The following is a 19410-nucleotide window of genomic DNA, read 5'->3' as shown; positions in this document are numbered from 1 at the left end:
CTGTCGCTGACTGTACAATGATCAACTTTTCGTATACATATTGTAAAAAATAATTATTATTAGTGTATTATTTTTATGATGGTCTATATAGATGAAGGAAGGATGCCTTCGTACTTCTACGAGAGATCAGTAAGCCAGGCTCATTTAAAGGTGAAGAAACTTGCAATTTGTCAAACACTGTTCTTATACTGTCAATTATTGGGACAGTTACCCTACATGTTACACAAGAGCAATATGTGACTGTGGAGGCACAATTGAAATGAACGATGAAGAAGTATCGGTGACCGACAGGTTGTTGGGGTAATACCGACATCAATATTAAAACCATACATACTATGATAGTGTCACTAATAATTCCACAACGCACATTACTGTTCGTAAAGTAGTTCATGAACTTTAAACAAACACGGGAATCTATAAGTTTAGGAATGTAGAATACCTTTATTTACAGCTCCGAAAAATATTTAAAAATGCCACTGAGTTACAAATGAGGGAAAGAATTATCACAAAATTCGTTCAGTTACAAGAAATATATGAAACAAGAATTTCTTTTAAAACATAATGTACTAAATGTGAGCTAGTACAGAGAGCAGAAAAATTCTGTACTTCATGATAAAGTATTTGTTAATTTATGTTAATCATATGTTACCAAAAGTGTGGTTATATATTAAAATATTAGTGTTAGCTTCATACAGGAAAGAGCAAACATTGTACTCATATTTGTCTGAGATTTCACATTGTTGACATTGACACACAAAGAGGGGATCGTCTAGATGAAGAATACAGTCCTCGTTAAATCGATGAAAATATTTTGTACATTAAACTCAATGAGCGGAATTGTTTTTGCCGTTAACTAACCTCGGCAGATAGAACAATAATTTTCTTTATGAGTTTTCTCATTCTTAAAACTGTGTTTTGCAACATTTTTATGCCCTTACATTCTTTTATGTGTCACTACCTTTTGATTTTTCTATCTTACTATTTTTCTGTGCAGATGTTAAAAGTTTGGCGCTATTGTCTTTCGTTTTACAGGACCACAATCTCATTTTCTTGGATGAACCCATATCCGTCTAACATTATCAACTTTTCTTCTAGTGCGTGTTCATTTTCTTCACTAAACGTTGTATGTTTACCAAAATGTTCCTTGTAGTTAACTTTCAATAACCTGTTTACGTAATGTATCCAAGGGACTTGAAAAGCTCTTGAAGCAGTAGCAAGTAGCATTGAATTCTTTACGGCCTCTATGGTTACTGACATTTTGTTCAAATTCCAGGAGCATCTCATGCAATGGAAAATGGATGCAGATATTTTATTTTCTATATGTTAATACTAATGTAGTATTTTGGATATATAGTTATTAATAATCACAACGAAAGGGGAGGGGGGAATCTGTTGAAAGTGTCCCAAATGTGAGTGTCGAAAGTACCCCAAATGTATGTGTTACACTTAACTATATTTTTTGCAAGTTAGAAACACTGCACACTGATGAACCAACTACCTGTGATTGCACAACTTTCAGCTGTATGTTGTCCACCATGAGTGCTGAACAATACAACTTTTACTTCTAAACAAGAGCTTAACAAAACATACTCAAATTTTACAGTGACCCTTCACATCTCACATATTATCTCTCACGCCTTACCTCATAAACTTAGACCTTTCTCGTCAAATTATTCTACTTATTTTTAAACTTTTACAGATATACATTCCATACACATTCCATATACATTCCATACACCACACAGTTTCACTTAATACTGATTACGTCAACTCCTTCACTTCCAGGTAGAATTGACAGCGCTTTAAGCTTAAAAGTGTCGGTATTCCCCAACTGTCGGTCATTCCCTGAATGACTATATAGGAATTAAAGTCAAGCATCTGAGGAAGTTGCTGGTACTGCTTTATCGGATTTAGAAATAATATGTCGGCGCTAAGCTATTTTTACCAGTGCTCTGGCCCCGCGGGATAATTTATTGGCACTAGGTCCCGCGCGCACCTAACGCCGCGCCGTCTCTAGCTGTTATTTTTTATATTATCATGAAAAAAATATGTGCGTGGTTACATACCCATAAGGAGTTGAAGCTTCCCCTCTTTGCAGGCCGGTAGCCAGCCCTAAAAAACTGTAGGGGGCCCGGCTGAAGTTAGGGGGCCCGATCCAATCATATTATAGTTCATCACCATAAGTCTACCTTGAAAATTCTAGGGGGACCAGCAAAAATTTAGGGGGGCCCGGTCCCCCCTAGACCACCCTGGATACGGGCCTGCCAAATTGTATCTACCCTTCCAGTGCCTACTTTTCCTAAATATTTTGGGATTTCCCATATATGACTGAGAGGACTTAAATATATTAAGTTGCCCAAAATCTGTGAAGGTTGATCGACGCCCGTTTGCATGATTTGAAATAGAAAGAACCTACTGTCAAAATTCGAAAAAATCGTTATTCGAATTTTGGAAATATGAATTCTTCAAATATTTGCTATTCATATAAATTCATTTCTCAAATTATTATAATTATTGAGAATTTATTGGTTATTCAAATAATTGTTTCAATATTTAAAACGAATATTTGTAAATTCGAATAACAGAAATAAAGTTATCTGAGTAAAGAATATGAGGTCAGTTGTTCGAATAACTTTAACAGGCCCAGTACTAGTGCAGGGTGCAGCTATCCCGTATTTCTCGAAACCAGACATGGTGTGGGTCAATCAAAACTTGACCTACCACCAACCGTGACCCACTATGACCCACGACTCACAATGACTTAGGCCTACCATCCACAGTGACGCACTTTAACCCACTATGACCCATCACCCACCAATACCCATCGTCATGAACTCTGACCCATAATCCACGCCTTCCTCTCCATTGACTAAAGAGTTTAAACTTGTAATAAAATAAGGCTGTGACATTATCATTAATTGGAATTTGATTTTCTACGGTTAATCGCTCAAGCACCGCTCTGCTACAATACCAGTGGATCTGACCTTTACGATATAACATGGTAAAGTGTTTGTCATTAGTCATATTACGATCAATTTCAACTTATAATTATCATACATAATTATTACCTTCTTGAATTACAGATACTTTTCAGTGAAAAATAATTTAGGATGAAATTTGAAAGTCGCAAATCAAGGTAAAGTAGACAACGTATAGAAAAAAAAGCGTAAAAATTCGACCGTGTCTCGAAAGCTTAGTAGTAAGCCTTATTGTTATTATTACAATTATAAATATCAATATTCAAAAGTGCTACTCATCTCAGGTGAATAAATAAAAGCAAATGGAAAAGAAAGAAAAATGAAGGCCTTGAAAGTAAAATCTATACAAATTTACCAGTGTTCAGAAGATGCTATCAACAATGCACTGAGCAGAGTGGGTCGCTGCGGCTCAGAGTGGGTCATGGTTGATCGGTGTGTCGCAGTGGGTTACGACTAATGCTGTCGAAATCGGTTTAAAAAAAACGAAAACCGGTTTTTGAAAAAAGTGAAATTTCATAAACAGAAATGTCGGTTTTAGAAAACCGTATTTGCGGATTCGGTTTTGAAAACTGCTTTTGCGGCTTCGGTTTTGAAAACCGCATTTGCGGTTTCGGTTTTCAAAACCTTATTTGCGGGTTTCGGTTTTCAGAAAACCGGTTTTCTCAAAAACCGAAAACCGAAAATGTCGCAAAAATTCGACAGCACTAGTCACGATCCACCTGTTGACTCACGATCCACTGACTCACAAATCTTGACCCACTTGACCCCCGACCCACTGACCCACTTCATCTCTGAAATAGTGGAAGAACAAAGAAGAATCATAAACAAAATTTTGCATTTTTATTTAAAACTTCTATGGTACGTATTTATACTGTATATTGTTCAGAAATCTGCACGAAAAATATTAACACACAGTGAAAAATAAAGCCTGAAGTGTATTATTGATAAGCGTTTCCTGTTATCAAGTGCATTCTGATTATTATTATCATTTAGATAATAACCGAAGGCAAATTCACTGTAGAGGTTTGAGAGCAAATGGGAAGATAAAATGTTAAACGAGTATCACTTGAGGCGTTCAAAGCACAAGGGAATCAAGTCCAATCTTCAAGAGATAGGCTTATAAATAAAGTCTATAAGATTAATTAACTACATGGAAATTTTTTTTTTTAAAATAACATTATAAGATTTTTTTTATTTTTATATTTATTTCTTTATTGTAAATTGCCAACAGTGTTAACTTATAATATGTCAATAATTACACTTGATTATACATTAATTTATCATATTTATATATGCTTTATAAAAAGATTCATTTCACATGGCTTTCGAGAAAAAATAACAATTATGGATAATCTCAATATTGTTTTGGGTATAGCAGCATGCTGAACATTAAATGCGGCCTTTTGCCCCGATTTACTCTACTAGAGAAGAAATATCTCCTCTAGTTCCCTTTCAGGCGGCAACGTACCAAGTACTGACGAATCGTTGCCACGTTGGACCGCAATGGATATACGTTGTATTAAGAAGGACGCTGAACGAACATCTCCAGAAACGATAGATATGCGTCTGCCTACCTCTCTGATAAAATCAAGGCTTCTAGAACCCCATGCCCCACTGGTCTCGATGGCTATTGGAGCAAAAATAAATTTGTCGAGAAGATTGTTGTATTTCCTTTCCTTTTCTGCCTCTCTACGTCTAGCAACTTCTCCAGCATTCATAACAGTCAATTATTTAAACAATAGAGGAGAATTATTTAACAATATCTCAACATGAATCTCAACAATATTTCAACAAAGCTCTGAAAGGAACTTAGATAGAGATCTTACAGATGAAATATGTCCGAAATGACGAAAAAAAACTGGACTTGATTTCCTTGTGCACTGAACACGCCATTTATTAAATGCAGTAAAAGAAACGGAAAAGAAGATAAGATAGGCTAGTACAAGTTTAAAGGGGAAAGCAGATAAGATATGAACAATTTATTTCTATATTTACCAAGCAGTGATTCTCTTTTCCTTTAAGCAGCACAGCAGTTTGATATCATACACAGAATGTTTTGTGGCTTACCCCAAGAACTAAATATCTGGACACCTTTATTATGGTTATTCACGCTTTTGATTGCAAATGTATTTATGATAATAGTCTTATACTGGAGAATTCGTTCGTCAAAACGCACACATACTTGTGAATGTTGTTCCGGATTGGTTATTTTGAATAACTTAACGATTCATCAAAGAACCCACGGGCAGCAAGATTTAGGAAGTGGCGTAAGTGATGATAAGCCTGAAAATGCTCAGAGTAACACTGCCGAGAACCAAACCGACGACAAAATGGCTGAAGCACCAGATGTGGAACCTGAAGTCCAAAAGGAAAAATGTGATAAGTGCGAATGTGAGGTAGAGTGTGGTACTATGGAAACTCATATAGAAGAAACTTGTCCAAAACGAATTGTTGAGTGCCCACACTGTTATGATGACGTAATTGCCGACGAATTACAAGATCACTTGTTAAGTGTTTGTGAATATAATTTCGTACTGTGCGATAATTTGTGCGGCAAAAGGCTACTTGGAAAAGATTTGGCTAAGCATAAATCTTCAGAATGTCCTTGCAGACTAGTACCTTGCGAGTACTGTGCAGACGGCGTTCAGATCAAGTTACTGACAAGTCATTACCCTTGCTGTAAGAAATACCCGGTCACGTGTCCGAAAGGTTGCAACATGCAAATCGCAAGAGAAGATGTAGAAAAGCACTTGGATGAAGAATGTGATAAGCTTCGCTCTCTGTGTGTTTATAAAGCCTTCTCGTGTGATTTTGAAGGTTGCCCGGCTGAAATTCGTAGACACATGCAAGTCCACTACATAGAACATATGGAACTTGTTAAAAATGTTACGGAAAACCTTCTAGATGTCACTGAGAAGCAAAATCAAGTCATCTGTGCATTACAAAAGGAACTGGTAACATTGAGACAAGAAAATAGAATGAAATATATGTGGAAAATCGACGATTTTGTTACAAAGCTCTGCGAAAGACAACGCATGAAAGGATTGGTTTTTTTCACTGGTAATATTGGTTGTAAAATGGAAGTAAAAATCGAATATTTAGACGAACTGGGAGGACTGGCTCTTAAGTTTCACGTTCTACGAGGAAAATACGATGATTCGTTTGACTGGCCTGTTATGAAAAAACTAAGCGTAAAAGTAATCTCTAAAAGCGCGGTAGACTACTTCACAAAAGACATTACTTTATTGAGAAATTTTACAGGTCCATGTTGTATTTTGTTCATAGGATCAATAGAGAGACTGATGGAGAATGAGTCAGATGTTAGTACGCTGTTTATAGAGATTAGTGTATATGATGAGGAACCAATCCAATCGACAGAAGAGTTATTACATTGCAAAAGAGTGACAAATACTCTGCTAAGAAGAAATCAAAGTGTGCGGTAGATTAGCACCCATTTTGTTATTCCAAAATGCATGAAAAGTGTGGTATATATATATATATATATATATATATATATATATATATATATATATATATATATATATATATATATATATATACAGTGGCGTATTTACGATTTTGTTTCGGGAGGGGCTTTGCTAACTTTCGGGGGGGGCTTTGCCTGGAAATGTGAAAATTCTGCAAGATATTTCCTTTACTTTACTATACTAAGTAAGATTTCGGGGGGGGCTTAAGCCCGGAAGCCACCCCCCTAAATACGCCACTGTATATATATATATATATATATATATATATATATATATATATATATATATATATATATATATATATATATATATATATATATATATATAGTCAATAGGGGTTAAATATTTTACTTTAGTTTTAAGTTTGGACTTTAGGTTAGTTTTAAGTTTGGACTTTCGTCAGCAAAGTAAGATTTGAAGTGATTTTCCCATATCATTCTAGATAAGTATATTTCTTGGTTTCTTCTTTTTACCCTAAAATACAGATATTGCCGAGTGTTCATTTCATTTTTTTAAACAGAGTTTTTGTCTTGTTTGTAGTTGTGTACGAGACGAGACGAGATAGAGCTCTTTCAGCAGAAATAAATACATTTTCCGAGACGAGATTTTACTTTCATGACACTCTAGTTGGCACCTCTAGTACACATGAGTGGAGACAGAGCTCTTCCAATAGAGACAGATACATTTTTCGAGACGAGACATTACTTTCACGACACCATTTCTAGACGAGACCCGGGGTGACTCTATAACGTAGTCACAAAATCACACGGTTTCCCAATGAATGTGGAGAAAAATAATTAAGAAAAAATATGGACATTTATTCCTGTGTACGAATGAGGAAAGACGAAAGAAAAAAATAGTTATTTTAATATGGATTTTGCAACCCTTATTGATATCTATGTAAGATTTGACAGCACACTAAAAGTCACGATGCTTGATGTTAGTCTCTGTTTACGTGTTCTGGCTTGGGTTTTCTTGCGATCGCCTGCTTTCCATCTCCCTTTTAATAATCACACATATTTTATGACTCAAAAAAGAATTCATTTCGATCAGCAGACGGGATTGCTGAAGAAGAGAAAATAGGTCGGAGCCTAAGCTCTGTGGCTGTGTTGGCATACTGAACTCGAACAAAGTGGGGTAAATTTGTTCTGCTTCTTTCACACATACTACAGAATGAGTCATGTTGAATATGAGATCAGAAGAATCTAGAATCAATGTTTGTTTACGACATACATATTTAAATTATTATGAAGGAAAAAAGTAAGAACACTGTCTTAATGTACTTTACAATTTCGGAATTTTAATAACACATTATATATGTTTATGTAACTTTTTCGCTTTTTTGGAAGCATTTAGGGAAAGAATGAATCATCTTGAACTACATTTTAAATAGCCACTGTAATGTTACTGTGAAAGCAAACATGAAAACCCACAAACAAATAAGTAAATGTTACACTTGAAATTATAGAATATTCAATTGTCAAGATGTAGAGTGGGTTTAAGACAGAAATCCCGCTGACAAAAATATATTAGTGCAGGAGGAAAATGTTTTGAAGAATTTTAATGCACAGATGTTATTATTATTATGTAAATAAATGTTCTTTTGTTATACTTGTAAATTTGGTGACACTACTTTTCGGACAGAGCTTGTATATTTTCTCTATGACATTGAGAATATCCCCACAGCTTAGGGTTAAAACCGGTAAAAATGGAATTGTGAATTCGTCTGCCGCCCTGAATTTCAGAATTATGCTTCATGATTCTTTTGTTGAAAAATGTTCGATTTTGGCGTAGTATGTCCTACATTTTCTTTGAAGCTTCCCAATAATTATCTCTGCAGGGAGTTAAAATCAGTAAAAAAAAAATAATAATAATAAAATAAAATACAAAATAAAGTAGTAGATTTACCTTCCTAATTCCGCAATCGATCTGTCTTCCGATTTATTTTGGAGTTCCATGATAAATTTTCTAAAATTCAGTCGGTTTTGATAAATATAATATACATTTTATTTTATTTTTTTCCGTGATCCTACTGCTTGAGATCAAAATCGATCAAAAATTAGCAATGAATTCAGTTCCTTTATATATGGGTTGTGGTCATGTACTACTTGACTTTCTTGACTTCAACGTTAATGGGGGTGCAGGTGCCGTTCCGAACTCGTGACCCATTATCCATTTAAAAGTGGCCGGGCGAATCTTAGAGCTGCATTGGAATAAGAGTACAATAGAAAACAAATTTCACTCCCACCAGGATCGAACCGAGGTTCCTCAATTGACAGCTAAATGTCTTTCTGACCTTTCTTGTTCTTCTTTCTCTCACTTACTTTCTCTGTCTCTCGCTTTCGATCTTTCTGTCGTTCATTTTTTCTATTCTCTCCCTCTCACTCACTTTCACTTTTTCTCTCATTCTCGCTTTCGACCTTTTTTTGCTCTCTCTTTCTTTTACTCTTTCTCTCTAACTTTTGTCTTGCTTTTTCTATTTATATTACACTTTTTTGTCTCTCCTGTTCTCGATCTTTCTCTCTTCCGCATTTTTCTACATCTTTTCTCTTTTTTCATTAATTCTTTCTCTTCCTCACTTTCAATCAATCTTTCGCTTTTTCTCTCTCTTGCATTCGCTACCTATTTCCTTCTCTGTCTCTCTCTCTCTCCCCCTCTCTCTCTCTCTCTTTGCATATATATATACAAAAATGAGCGAGTAACACATAAATAACAGAAAGAAACGCAGAAATATGCGTAATACTAAAGCCATTAAATCATGTTTTCCCTCATGGTGCCTTCTCTTACAAACACCTGTCATCTCTCCGGTTATTGCAACGGTTTTAATTCAACTCCTTGGTACACTCGAGAAGAAAACACCTCGGAGATCAAAGGTACAGAGTTGATTGCAGGACGGAGACTTACATCGATGCCTGATTTTCGCACAGAGAAAATAGTGGGTGCTGGATTAATTGAAGAAAGGGTATTCAAAATTGTCACTGTATCATATGTATAGCGTATAACCTCTCATCAGAGAAGAGCTGAAGTGAACGTAAACCCAGCGTAGATAAGAGAGATCGCCGAACATTGAAAAGGACTGTCCCGAAGAACCGTACAGCAAGGCAGCATATCTGACTTCGTTCAAAACTGAATCTCCGTCTGGGACCACATGTTTTTACAATCATAATCCAACGAGAACTATGTTAAGGGACAGCCTCTATGGCATTTGAAATGAAATGAAATGAAATCTTTGAGTTTTACGTCCCACGGTTATGCCGGTTAGGCTAAAGGAGACGGTGATGATGAGTAATGAATGAAATGGTGGAATGAAGAAAGTGGGAGGAAACGGGAGAACTCCGAGAAAACCCACGCACATTTGAAAACCCACGCACATTGTCTATGGCATTTGAAGACGGCACTCCAAGGTCTCTTAAAACGCTGTAAGCAAATGAGAGGGTTGAGGTGTTGTTACATCTTTGTACATTTTCACGTTAGCTTATGCACGGAAAAAGTTATTGTAGACTGTGTCCGCTTAGCAAATGTCGCGTCACCACATGGCAACGTCACGTCAGATCCTTCATTTCATTAGCCTAGCTCACACGCCATTGGTTATGCTACACGCTTAATATACACTAAACATCTGAATCGCTTATTGATTCAGATGATGAGATGATGAGAAAATCTTATTGGAAACCACCAATATGATAGTGCAAAAAATACGTTGTCAATATCATAATACATATAATGTAGAACCTCTTCAAACACTATAATACCGTCTGATGAGTAACATTTCTCTTTATTTCCAATAACACGCTCGCTTTATTTAAGACGAACATCTAAAGAGGCGTATTTCTATCGTTAAACATACCGTCAGCTCCTTCACAGATAGCGAGTGCAAATTCATGCTATTCCGAATGTCCAATTATTAGTTTAAAAAGGTGAATTACTGCAAGAGTAGTAAAGGATGGTACAATAATACACCAACAAACTTATGACAATGACAATATATATATATATATATATATATATATACAGGCGCGGATCCAAAGGGGGCTATAGGGGCTATAGCCCCCCCTCCTTGGCGGTCAGGTATACAGTGAATAAAATGGGCTTCAATCCTGCTTTACACTGGATAAAGCGACGTACTAAAGTTTAGCCCCTCCCTTGATAATATTTTGGATCCGCCACTGGATCCATTTCATTACCCCTCACTTTCGTTACAAAAAGAGCATTGCATTCAGATTTCACGTTTCTATCTGTAGTACTATGGCCTGAGCAATGATGAGCCACTCATTCCTATTCTTTTAGATAATAAACCCAGGCCTGTATTTATATATTGTTCGCCCCTGTGCTCTAAATAATTTACCTCCCGCGTACAAAATCCCCCCCGAAAACGACCAACATTAGACTTGAATTCATAATTTTTGGGGTCGCTGAAATGAATAGTGACAGTTTTAATCCAATTCAACTTCAAGGTCATACTCCCCTCCTCATGGAGGGGGCAAGATTTTAAAAGGAATCGAAAACGACAGATATTAGTGCTGAATTCATAACTTTCGAGGTCACTGAATTTAACGATATCAGTTTTTATGATGTCCAAGTTCATCCTCACCTCTTGGAATGCGGGTGGGAGAGGATAATTTTTAAAAAATAATCAGATAATGTAGCTAATTAGTAAATACTGTAATTAGAGCGAATTAAACACATTAACACATTTTCTCGCGCTTGCGTAGGACTCTGAGGGTTGCTAGTTTTAAATATTTTTTAAATGTGAATTTTTCTTTTAAAAAAATACCAAATTTTGTCGCCCCCTAAATTCTGCTGCCCTGTGCTCAAGCCCAGAATAGCACTTACCTAAATACGAGCCTGTATAAACCATCTGGGTTATACTAATGTCGATTAAATACATGTACAATATCTCTCGGTTACTCTCATGGAGCATGAGCTGTATGGCTAATCATGTATAAGTGTCCAGCCTATATCCAGTAAATGTCGAGTCGATCGGAGATATTCGTTCTGGTGTTACAACTTACGTAATATCCAGCAGTGCACGAGTATTATTAGCCTCCGAATCTTCTTCCAATCTCCTAATTCTCTTCCATATAGTTATTCTTCTGAATTATACAGCTCTATAAGATCTACACCTCACGTTTATTTCCCATGCTAAAAGTAAACGAACATTATGATTTATTGTATCTGAGTAGGAAATAATACTGTCGCAAAGCTGGGTGTCCCAAGTACTCATGGTGAGGTTCGACCAACCACTTGAGTGGGTGCCAAAACCAACACTTGAGAACGTTGTCGAATGCAGTCTTTTTGACGGTTTATTTACAGCATCACAAGGAAAGTTATTTAAACGATTGCTTTACCAGCTATATTCAGAAAATCAGGCAATTTGCAATTCTTTCAAATAAACATCTAATATCAGCATTTGCCAGCCATCAACCAGCAGCTTCCTTCGCTTGTAACTAGTATTTCTGTCTGTTTCTTCTGGGCATCTCAACTAAAGGATGGGCTTTTGACTGCATAATTTCAAGAAATTAACAGCGCTAGATATACGTATCAGGGATGTAATGTGTCGCATACTTCGTGACCCGTGACTCATAAGATCCAGAGACAGTCAGAGTCGGTGATTCGGACGGACCTATGACACGGTCTGACCCGGAAAGATCTTATGTGATCCGGATAGATCCATGACCCGGAGTGACGAGGTATGACCTGGAGCCGAAACGTCAAAATTTCAAGGGAAGTATGTATTAAGCTGCTAATGCAGTTCTAACAAACATGATTCCTCTCTCACTGAGTTTTCACTAAATATAATTTTCTTTCCGGGTTGTTGCTTGTGTCTATGTATGTCAAGCATTGCACTAAAAGATAACTTCAAGATTTGTTACAGTATTAACGCATCAGAACCACAGAAAAGATAAGTTATGTGTATCTATTATGGGGTATTGTCAACGTTTAATCAACCTGTAAAATTTATCGTTTAGAATATAAAATATAACGCTAAGCCCAAACAGCGTTTTGTTAATTCTTTTTGTATAGGCTATGTTCAAACACCACATATGGGAAAACGAATAAACGTGAAATTAGATTTGAAATATTCAAGACATAGTATCTTGATTAAAAATGTCACACCAAGAATCAAAGCCAGAAATGAATGCTCAAGCTTAAACAGTGAATATCCTTAATCAAGTATAAAATTATGCAGTAGGCCAACTGAATATTTCGGCTGCTTCTGAGTCGCCGTGTCTGTTCGAGTCTCCAGGTGTGTCCGGATCACCAGATCTCACTGGGTATAAACGGGCCACTTGTTGTGTCTGGGTGTCCGGGCGTGTCCGGACAATCGGATCTCTCTGCGTCACTAGGTACGTCACGGTCACTGGGTCTCCGGGTGTGTGCAGATCCTCTAATCTTCCTAGGTCACTGGGTATGTCCGGGTCACCGGGTCTGTTTGGGTTTCCGGGTGTGTGAGGATCTCCGAATCTCTCTGGGTCACTGGGTATATCCGGGTCACTGGGTATGTCAGGGTCACTGAATCTGCCTGAGTATCCTGGCATGTCCGGATTATCGAATCTCTCTAGGTTACTGGGTATGTCTGGGTCGCTGGGTCTGCCTGGATATCCGTGTGTCCGCATTGCCGAATCTCCCTGGGTATGTTCGGGTCACTGGATTTGTCTGGGTCTCTGGATGTATACAGATCCACGAATCTCTCTGGGTCACTGGATCTGTCTGGGTCTCCAGGTGTGTGCGGATCCCCGAATCTCTCTGGGTTACTGGGTATGTCAAGGTCGTTCGGTCTGTCTGGGTCTCCGAATCTCCAGATCACTGAATCTTTCTGGATATGTTCGGGTCACTGGGTCTCCGGGGCTGTCCGAATCACTTGGTGTTCCTGAGACACTGGCTCTGAGAAGAGAGACCCAGTCACAGGTGACTTGGACAAAAGTCGTGACCCAATTGACCTACCTAAGTGGCCCGATGACCCATGATCCATTTCATCACTGATACGTATACGTATCTAAGCCAATACCAAGAAGAGGTTACAACCTAGAAAGACTCCAGAATGAGGAAACCCAATAGCCGTCGTCAGTGTCATGGCAGAAGTAAATTAGTGCCATCAACTGCCTTACGAACTTCTTATATTTTTATAATTGTTGCTTTTCATTTATTATGAATCATAATCCTTTACATAGGTCTACCGTTACATCTGAGTGTATCTAACCGTATTTCTTGTTATTATAAGACTTCAGGTATTGTTTCCAAGCGATACTTGGTGGTGAAGACATCCCCTACATTTCATTGTAAACTTTGGTTTTGTTTACAAAATTTTGTCTGTTTACAGGTGTTTGTGTCTAATTTTATGCTCCGAAACCAGCATTATATAGTTATTTAATAATATCTACACTAGCGCGTTCAGTGTTGCCAGATCTGAAGATCAAAAAGTAGCGAAGTTGTGCTCTAAAAGTAACGGATTTGAACTATTTGCAGCCGAAACGCACAAATGAATTATTTTGCAGCTATACATTTTTACTAATCATATACATCAATTAAATAGAAATACCTGAAGTTGGAAATACGTTAGATGTCTGTGTTGACAACGGTCAGGCGGCGACTATAGTTTTGATCTTTCGCCGGTCGTGTGTTTGGGCAAACTACACTACATACTTTCAAGAGCAGTAGGACTGCAGTGTGGAATGAACTGGGTAGACGGCGATAGTATATATATATGATGGGCGACCTTTCTGATTTTCAAGCAGACATGTTTGGTTACGTCAGTTTTGTAGGCTCTTGAATACACTTTACAACGTTTATAGTATGATTTTTCATTCCTCACTTCTTTAACCCTTGGAGTACCAAGATATAAATTTTACTTAAATGCCCAAAATGGGGTCAATTTGACCCCATAAATTTTTGTGACTCTAAGACCAGCAAAGAGATCAAATGATATTCTATTGTTACAATACAAGCAATTTACATTTATTGTAAAGAGGATAATGTAGGCCTACCACATAAGAGAAACTAACAAAATGAGGTTGGCGCCAAAGCTCGCTTGCAGGAAAATGCCATGCCCTCAGCGCCATCTACATTTGGCGGGATGATAATGTTTTTCTTCCCTCCTCTCGGAATGTGACTGAAAACTCTTTTATTCCATGATTGACCATGTTGGTGTCATTTTGACCCCATTTTCCATTTCTGTAAATAAAATGACAAATTAGACTCTACGATACTTGTTAAGTGTACAAAATTATTCAGGTGACTCTTATAGAAGTATTCCTAGAAGACCATTTCAGCATATATTTTTTAATGCAATAAAAAATAGAAGATGTCTCGCTGTGGTCAAATTGACCCCATTTTGGTACTCCGAGCCAAGAATTATGGAAGTTTTTATTGTAGCTTCACTTACTTACTCATTATATTAATATGCAACACAGCAACACAATTAAATTGGAGATGTTCACGTACACGTTTACACAGCGCTGTGCAATTATAAGGCCTAATATGTGATTACATGTATGAAAATAAGGAAGTAGCGTGTAAATAATTAAAATAGATAATTAAAAGTAGCCCAGATAATTAAAAGTAGCCCAAAAGTAGCGTGTCGCCCAATTTTAAATTTTGGTAGCAAGAGCATTTAAACAATCGCCTAATTCCTACTTATAGACCAATCTGGAAACACTGAGAGCGTATAGTTTACAAGATCACGTTTCTTTTTTCATAGTCATCGTTTCAGTTTATATGTTCGGAATGTTCATCAAGTTGAGTTGATTTTGAGTTTAACATTTATTTCAGTAGCGAGGCTATATGAGACGGGACCTACTGATTAACGTAGAATCCAAACCACATGAGCTCCTGCCGGAAATCGAACCCGGGTTCTCCCACGCCAGATCATCAACTTGAAGCAGAAGCAATGAAAGTCGTTATCACATAGTTTGTCTGCCTTGACTAACAAGGAGAAGGCAGACTTTGGTAAGTGAACTTCGGGGCCAATTTTTGCGAGGTGGTAGTGCACATTTAAAGAGTTAATATTACAAACTTGGAGAGCGCAATGGGCAAAAATAACCGAGAAAAACAGGCTTCAAAAAGTTTTCTACTCGACACATATATCGTACGATGCACAAATTTATCAAGTTACGGCGTGGCTGAGTGAGGAAAAACTGCGACTCATATTCAAAAGGTACCGGGTTCGATTCCCGTGCGAGTCAAACTTGGTTTTGTTTTTTGCTTCAACCAATAAGGTAGCCATTTGTGACTATAAATAAAATATTAATTCACCATATGTTTACAATGAATAAAACATTAGAATTTTCTAATCCCTTGTAAAATCTTTCAATGTTCCATGTTAACTAGCAAGAAAATTTAATCTATTCCGTAAATATACTGATATCACGAGTTATATTATTGTTAGGACAGTCGTTGTGTAATAAATGTTCTTGACGCTTCATGTCTACATCTGTTGACAGTGTGCGAATTACAAAAGAGTTGAAAGGGAAATCCCCTTTGTTAATACTGGATGTTGCTATAACCAAAGGAGATTTTCCCCTCATTCTCCTTGTAATTCGCATACTGTTAACAGATGTAGACACGAAGCGTCAAGAACATTTTTTTACACAATGACTGCGGTAACAATAATATTTACGGAATAGATTAAATTTTGTTCTAGTTAACACGGAACATTGAAAGATTTTACAAGTGATTAAAAATTTCTATTGTTTTAATTCATTATAAACATATAATGAATTAATATTTTAGTTATAGTTACAACTGGCTACTTTATTGGTTGAAAGAAAAAAAGAAATAAGTTTGACTCGAACGGGGGACCCTTTGCACATGAGTCTCAGATTCTACACACTCTGCTACACTGTCGCTTGATAAATTTGCACGTCGTACGATATATGCGGCGAGTAGAAAACTTTAAGACGGTTTTTTCCCGTTATTTTTGGCCATTTCGCTCCCCAGTTTGTAATATTAATTCTTTAAATGTGCACTACCACCTCGCAAAAAATGGTCCCGAAGTTCACTTACCAAAGTCTGCCTTCTCCTTGTAACTCATCTGAATAACAATTGTACGAAACAATTGAATGAACTCTACGTATAAAGGACCAAATAACCTCTATTATATTTATTTGATCCATTCGTGATGCCAATAATATACTCTTTAAACGGTTAGTTTTATCCTTACATTTTGAACTATTTTTTTTTTTAAATGAAATTTCCCTCTTTTATTATTTTCAAAATAGCACTTTTATTAAAGAATAATACTAAAATTTCCCTTTGTTTAAAGGGAAATTATTTCTTGAAGATAGCATCACTTCAGACTAACTTGAAATGTCTTTTATCCCATAATGTCATCCGCGCTTTCATTTAAAAAATAAGAAACTAATTCGATATTTCTCCACCAGAGGGTAAAAAGAACGCTTCCGCCTTCCTTTGTTTTCTTTCTTTTACTCTCTTTCTTTTTTAAAAAACCTGCTTTGCTACAGTTCCTCTCATTTCTTTTTCTTTCTTTTTCTTTTCTTTAATTTTTAAACTTGTTGAGTTCCTCAACCAAGTTAACACTTCCTTTTTTTTTTACATTTTTTTTTATGCTTGTCGATTTATCAGGGTTTCTCTCCCTTGTTTCTTGTTTGCCTTTTCCTGTTCCCAATTTCCTAAAAGATTGGATTCACCTTCTCTTTCATCCTAGCGTATTTCTCCTCCCCTATTCTTCCTTATTAGTGCATTTGTTGTTTGTCGTGGAATTGCGCGGAAAATATCCAGCATAGACGCGGTGCTATGTAACGAGAAAGCAGCGTCTCTATGATGGATATTCGTAATTAAAATTCAAATGAACAATCGAAATTTTTAGGCCATTATATTCTTATCAATATGCATGAGAAAGTTGATTATCTGACAGCTTGTGCAGTGTAGATTGATGTTTATCGTGCTTCATCGTACGTACATTATAAAAATATACAATATGAACTGTTATTTCCTTTGGAATAATTATTATTGGGAACAGGTAAATAACAAACATAAGAGTAGGGGGGTCTATATATAAAGTATAAGCCCTATATACGATACCAGTGACGGCTCCAAAGTTGTACAAGAGAGAAGTTACATCAATAATAGACGAAGCGACCTTAGAGCACACTACAAATCCCCTTTCCCGGCTTTGACGTCTCTAGAGATTTTTCGCTCTTGAAGCTGTTCATTAAATTCTGATGTGAGGTACAATATTACAGGAAAAATTAAAAAAATCAAGTACTATTATTATTAAAGAATTATTGAAGTTAATTTTAAGTATTTTACTTGACACAAAGAAGTAGCTATTAAAGGGTCCTAATCACTGCGAAATTAAAACATCACTAATTTTCAGTAATTATTTGATATCTTGAAATAGATAAAAGTTAATCGAAATATAGAACAAGAGGTCCCTAAGCAATATATATTCTAGTTATATATTCTAAATATATATATATATATATATATATATATATATAGGTCTATATATATATATATATATATATATATATATATATATATATATATATATATAGGTCTATATATATATATATATATATATATATATATATATATATATATATATTCTAGTTTAACGTCTTACGATTATATACACTTCTAGGCTAAGGGATACTGTAATATTGATAATGAACGAAATGGTAGATTAAAGAAAGTGTAAGGAAACGGAAGAACCCCGAGGAAACCAACGCATACGATATTTGTCAACTTCGCGCAACCTTGGACGAGATAGAAGTCCTACGCACCATAAGTGAGCGCTGTAGATATATCACTTAGCCACTGCGACCCCCAACTACATTTATCACGTGTTCTAAGGTATGATAATCAAGACACTAGTTTTTTTTTTCTACCAAAACATTCTGCCTTCTCCGCGGGTCTAGTGGCTAGCACATGTAGCTTTGGTGTATGTAATCCCGGCTTTGATTCCCGGTAGGAGAGCACAAAAAGATTTAATTTCATAATTATTCTCTTTCATTAATTATCCGTTACCTTTAGTCAAAAGGACGTTTTCGTGGGACGTTAAACTAAAGAAATTCATGTCACCTTCACATCAGAGTTTGTAGCTTGAGGAAAATTTTCCTAATGCAGGGAAATTTCGTCGGTAACTTTATCGAAAAGGGTAAAGGGAATATTTCGATAAGACGTGAAAATCCAGGGAAAATCTTTGTTCTCTAGAAATAAACCAATACAAATAGCAATAGTCCCCGTGTGTGTGTTTGTGTGTGTGTGTGTATGTGTGTGTTCAAGGTAGCATAATTTGCAATCATTGTTCGCTGGATGTATTTCTTTGTATTTTGTTTTTGTAAAAAAAAAAAAAAAAAGTGAAAGAAAAAGTAAAAAAAAGGAAAAAGCAAGTGAATAAAACAAATGAAGTTGACATTTCCTTTAATATAACTAAATTAATCTTATTATAAACCTTGTGTCATAGGTATTGGACTGTCAACATACTAGGGAATATTTGATAAGAAAAGGGAAATTTTTTGACAGTCGAGAGCAGTTTTCTTAACGAAACCTACGAACACAGTTTCACATTCGAATCTTTTTCTTTCCTAAATTCGCTAAAACGAATTTTTCCATTCAAGAAAATAGAACATATTATTAATGTCTTACGGATAACAAATATAAATCGTACGCGCCTTTGCGCGGGAGACCCGGGTTCGATTCCCGGTGGGAGCTCAGGTGGTTCGGATTCCACGTTAATCAGTAGGTCCACGTCTCATATAGCCTCGCTGCTGAACGGGACGATAAACTCAAAATCAACTCAACTCCACATATATATATATAACGCAAGTGAACAACAAATGAGAGAATTTCGAAAATATTAATTATTATCTCAGTTACTGGTATCTACTAGTTTGTGTCTCGTGCAGTTCATATGGATGGTAGTACATAGTGGTGGGCAGTGGGAATATTCCCAGTGGGAAGGAAAATAAAAATGGGAATAT

The 19410-nt window shown here is 36.3% G+C and overlaps 1 protein-coding gene across 1 annotated transcript; it reads left to right on the top strand.

Moving 5' to 3' along the window:
- Positions 1–5308: 5308 nt before the first annotated feature.
- LOC145684973 (TNF receptor-associated factor 4-like) lies at positions 5309–6421 on the top strand. The gene has a single exon (XM_081757322.1). The coding sequence runs from the start codon at positions 5309–5311 to the stop codon at positions 6419–6421; it is 1113 nt and encodes a 370-aa protein (XP_081613448.1).
- The last annotated feature ends 12989 nt before the right edge of the window (positions 6422–19410 follow it).

This window comes from Thermobia domestica, chromosome 5 (assembly GCF_964235325.1).
Source record: "Thermobia domestica chromosome 5, izTheDome1.hap1.1, whole genome shotgun sequence".
NCBI lineage: Eukaryota > Metazoa > Arthropoda > Insecta > Zygentoma > Lepismatidae > Thermobia > Thermobia domestica.
This window is presented reverse-complemented; position numbering and strand designations above follow the sequence as displayed.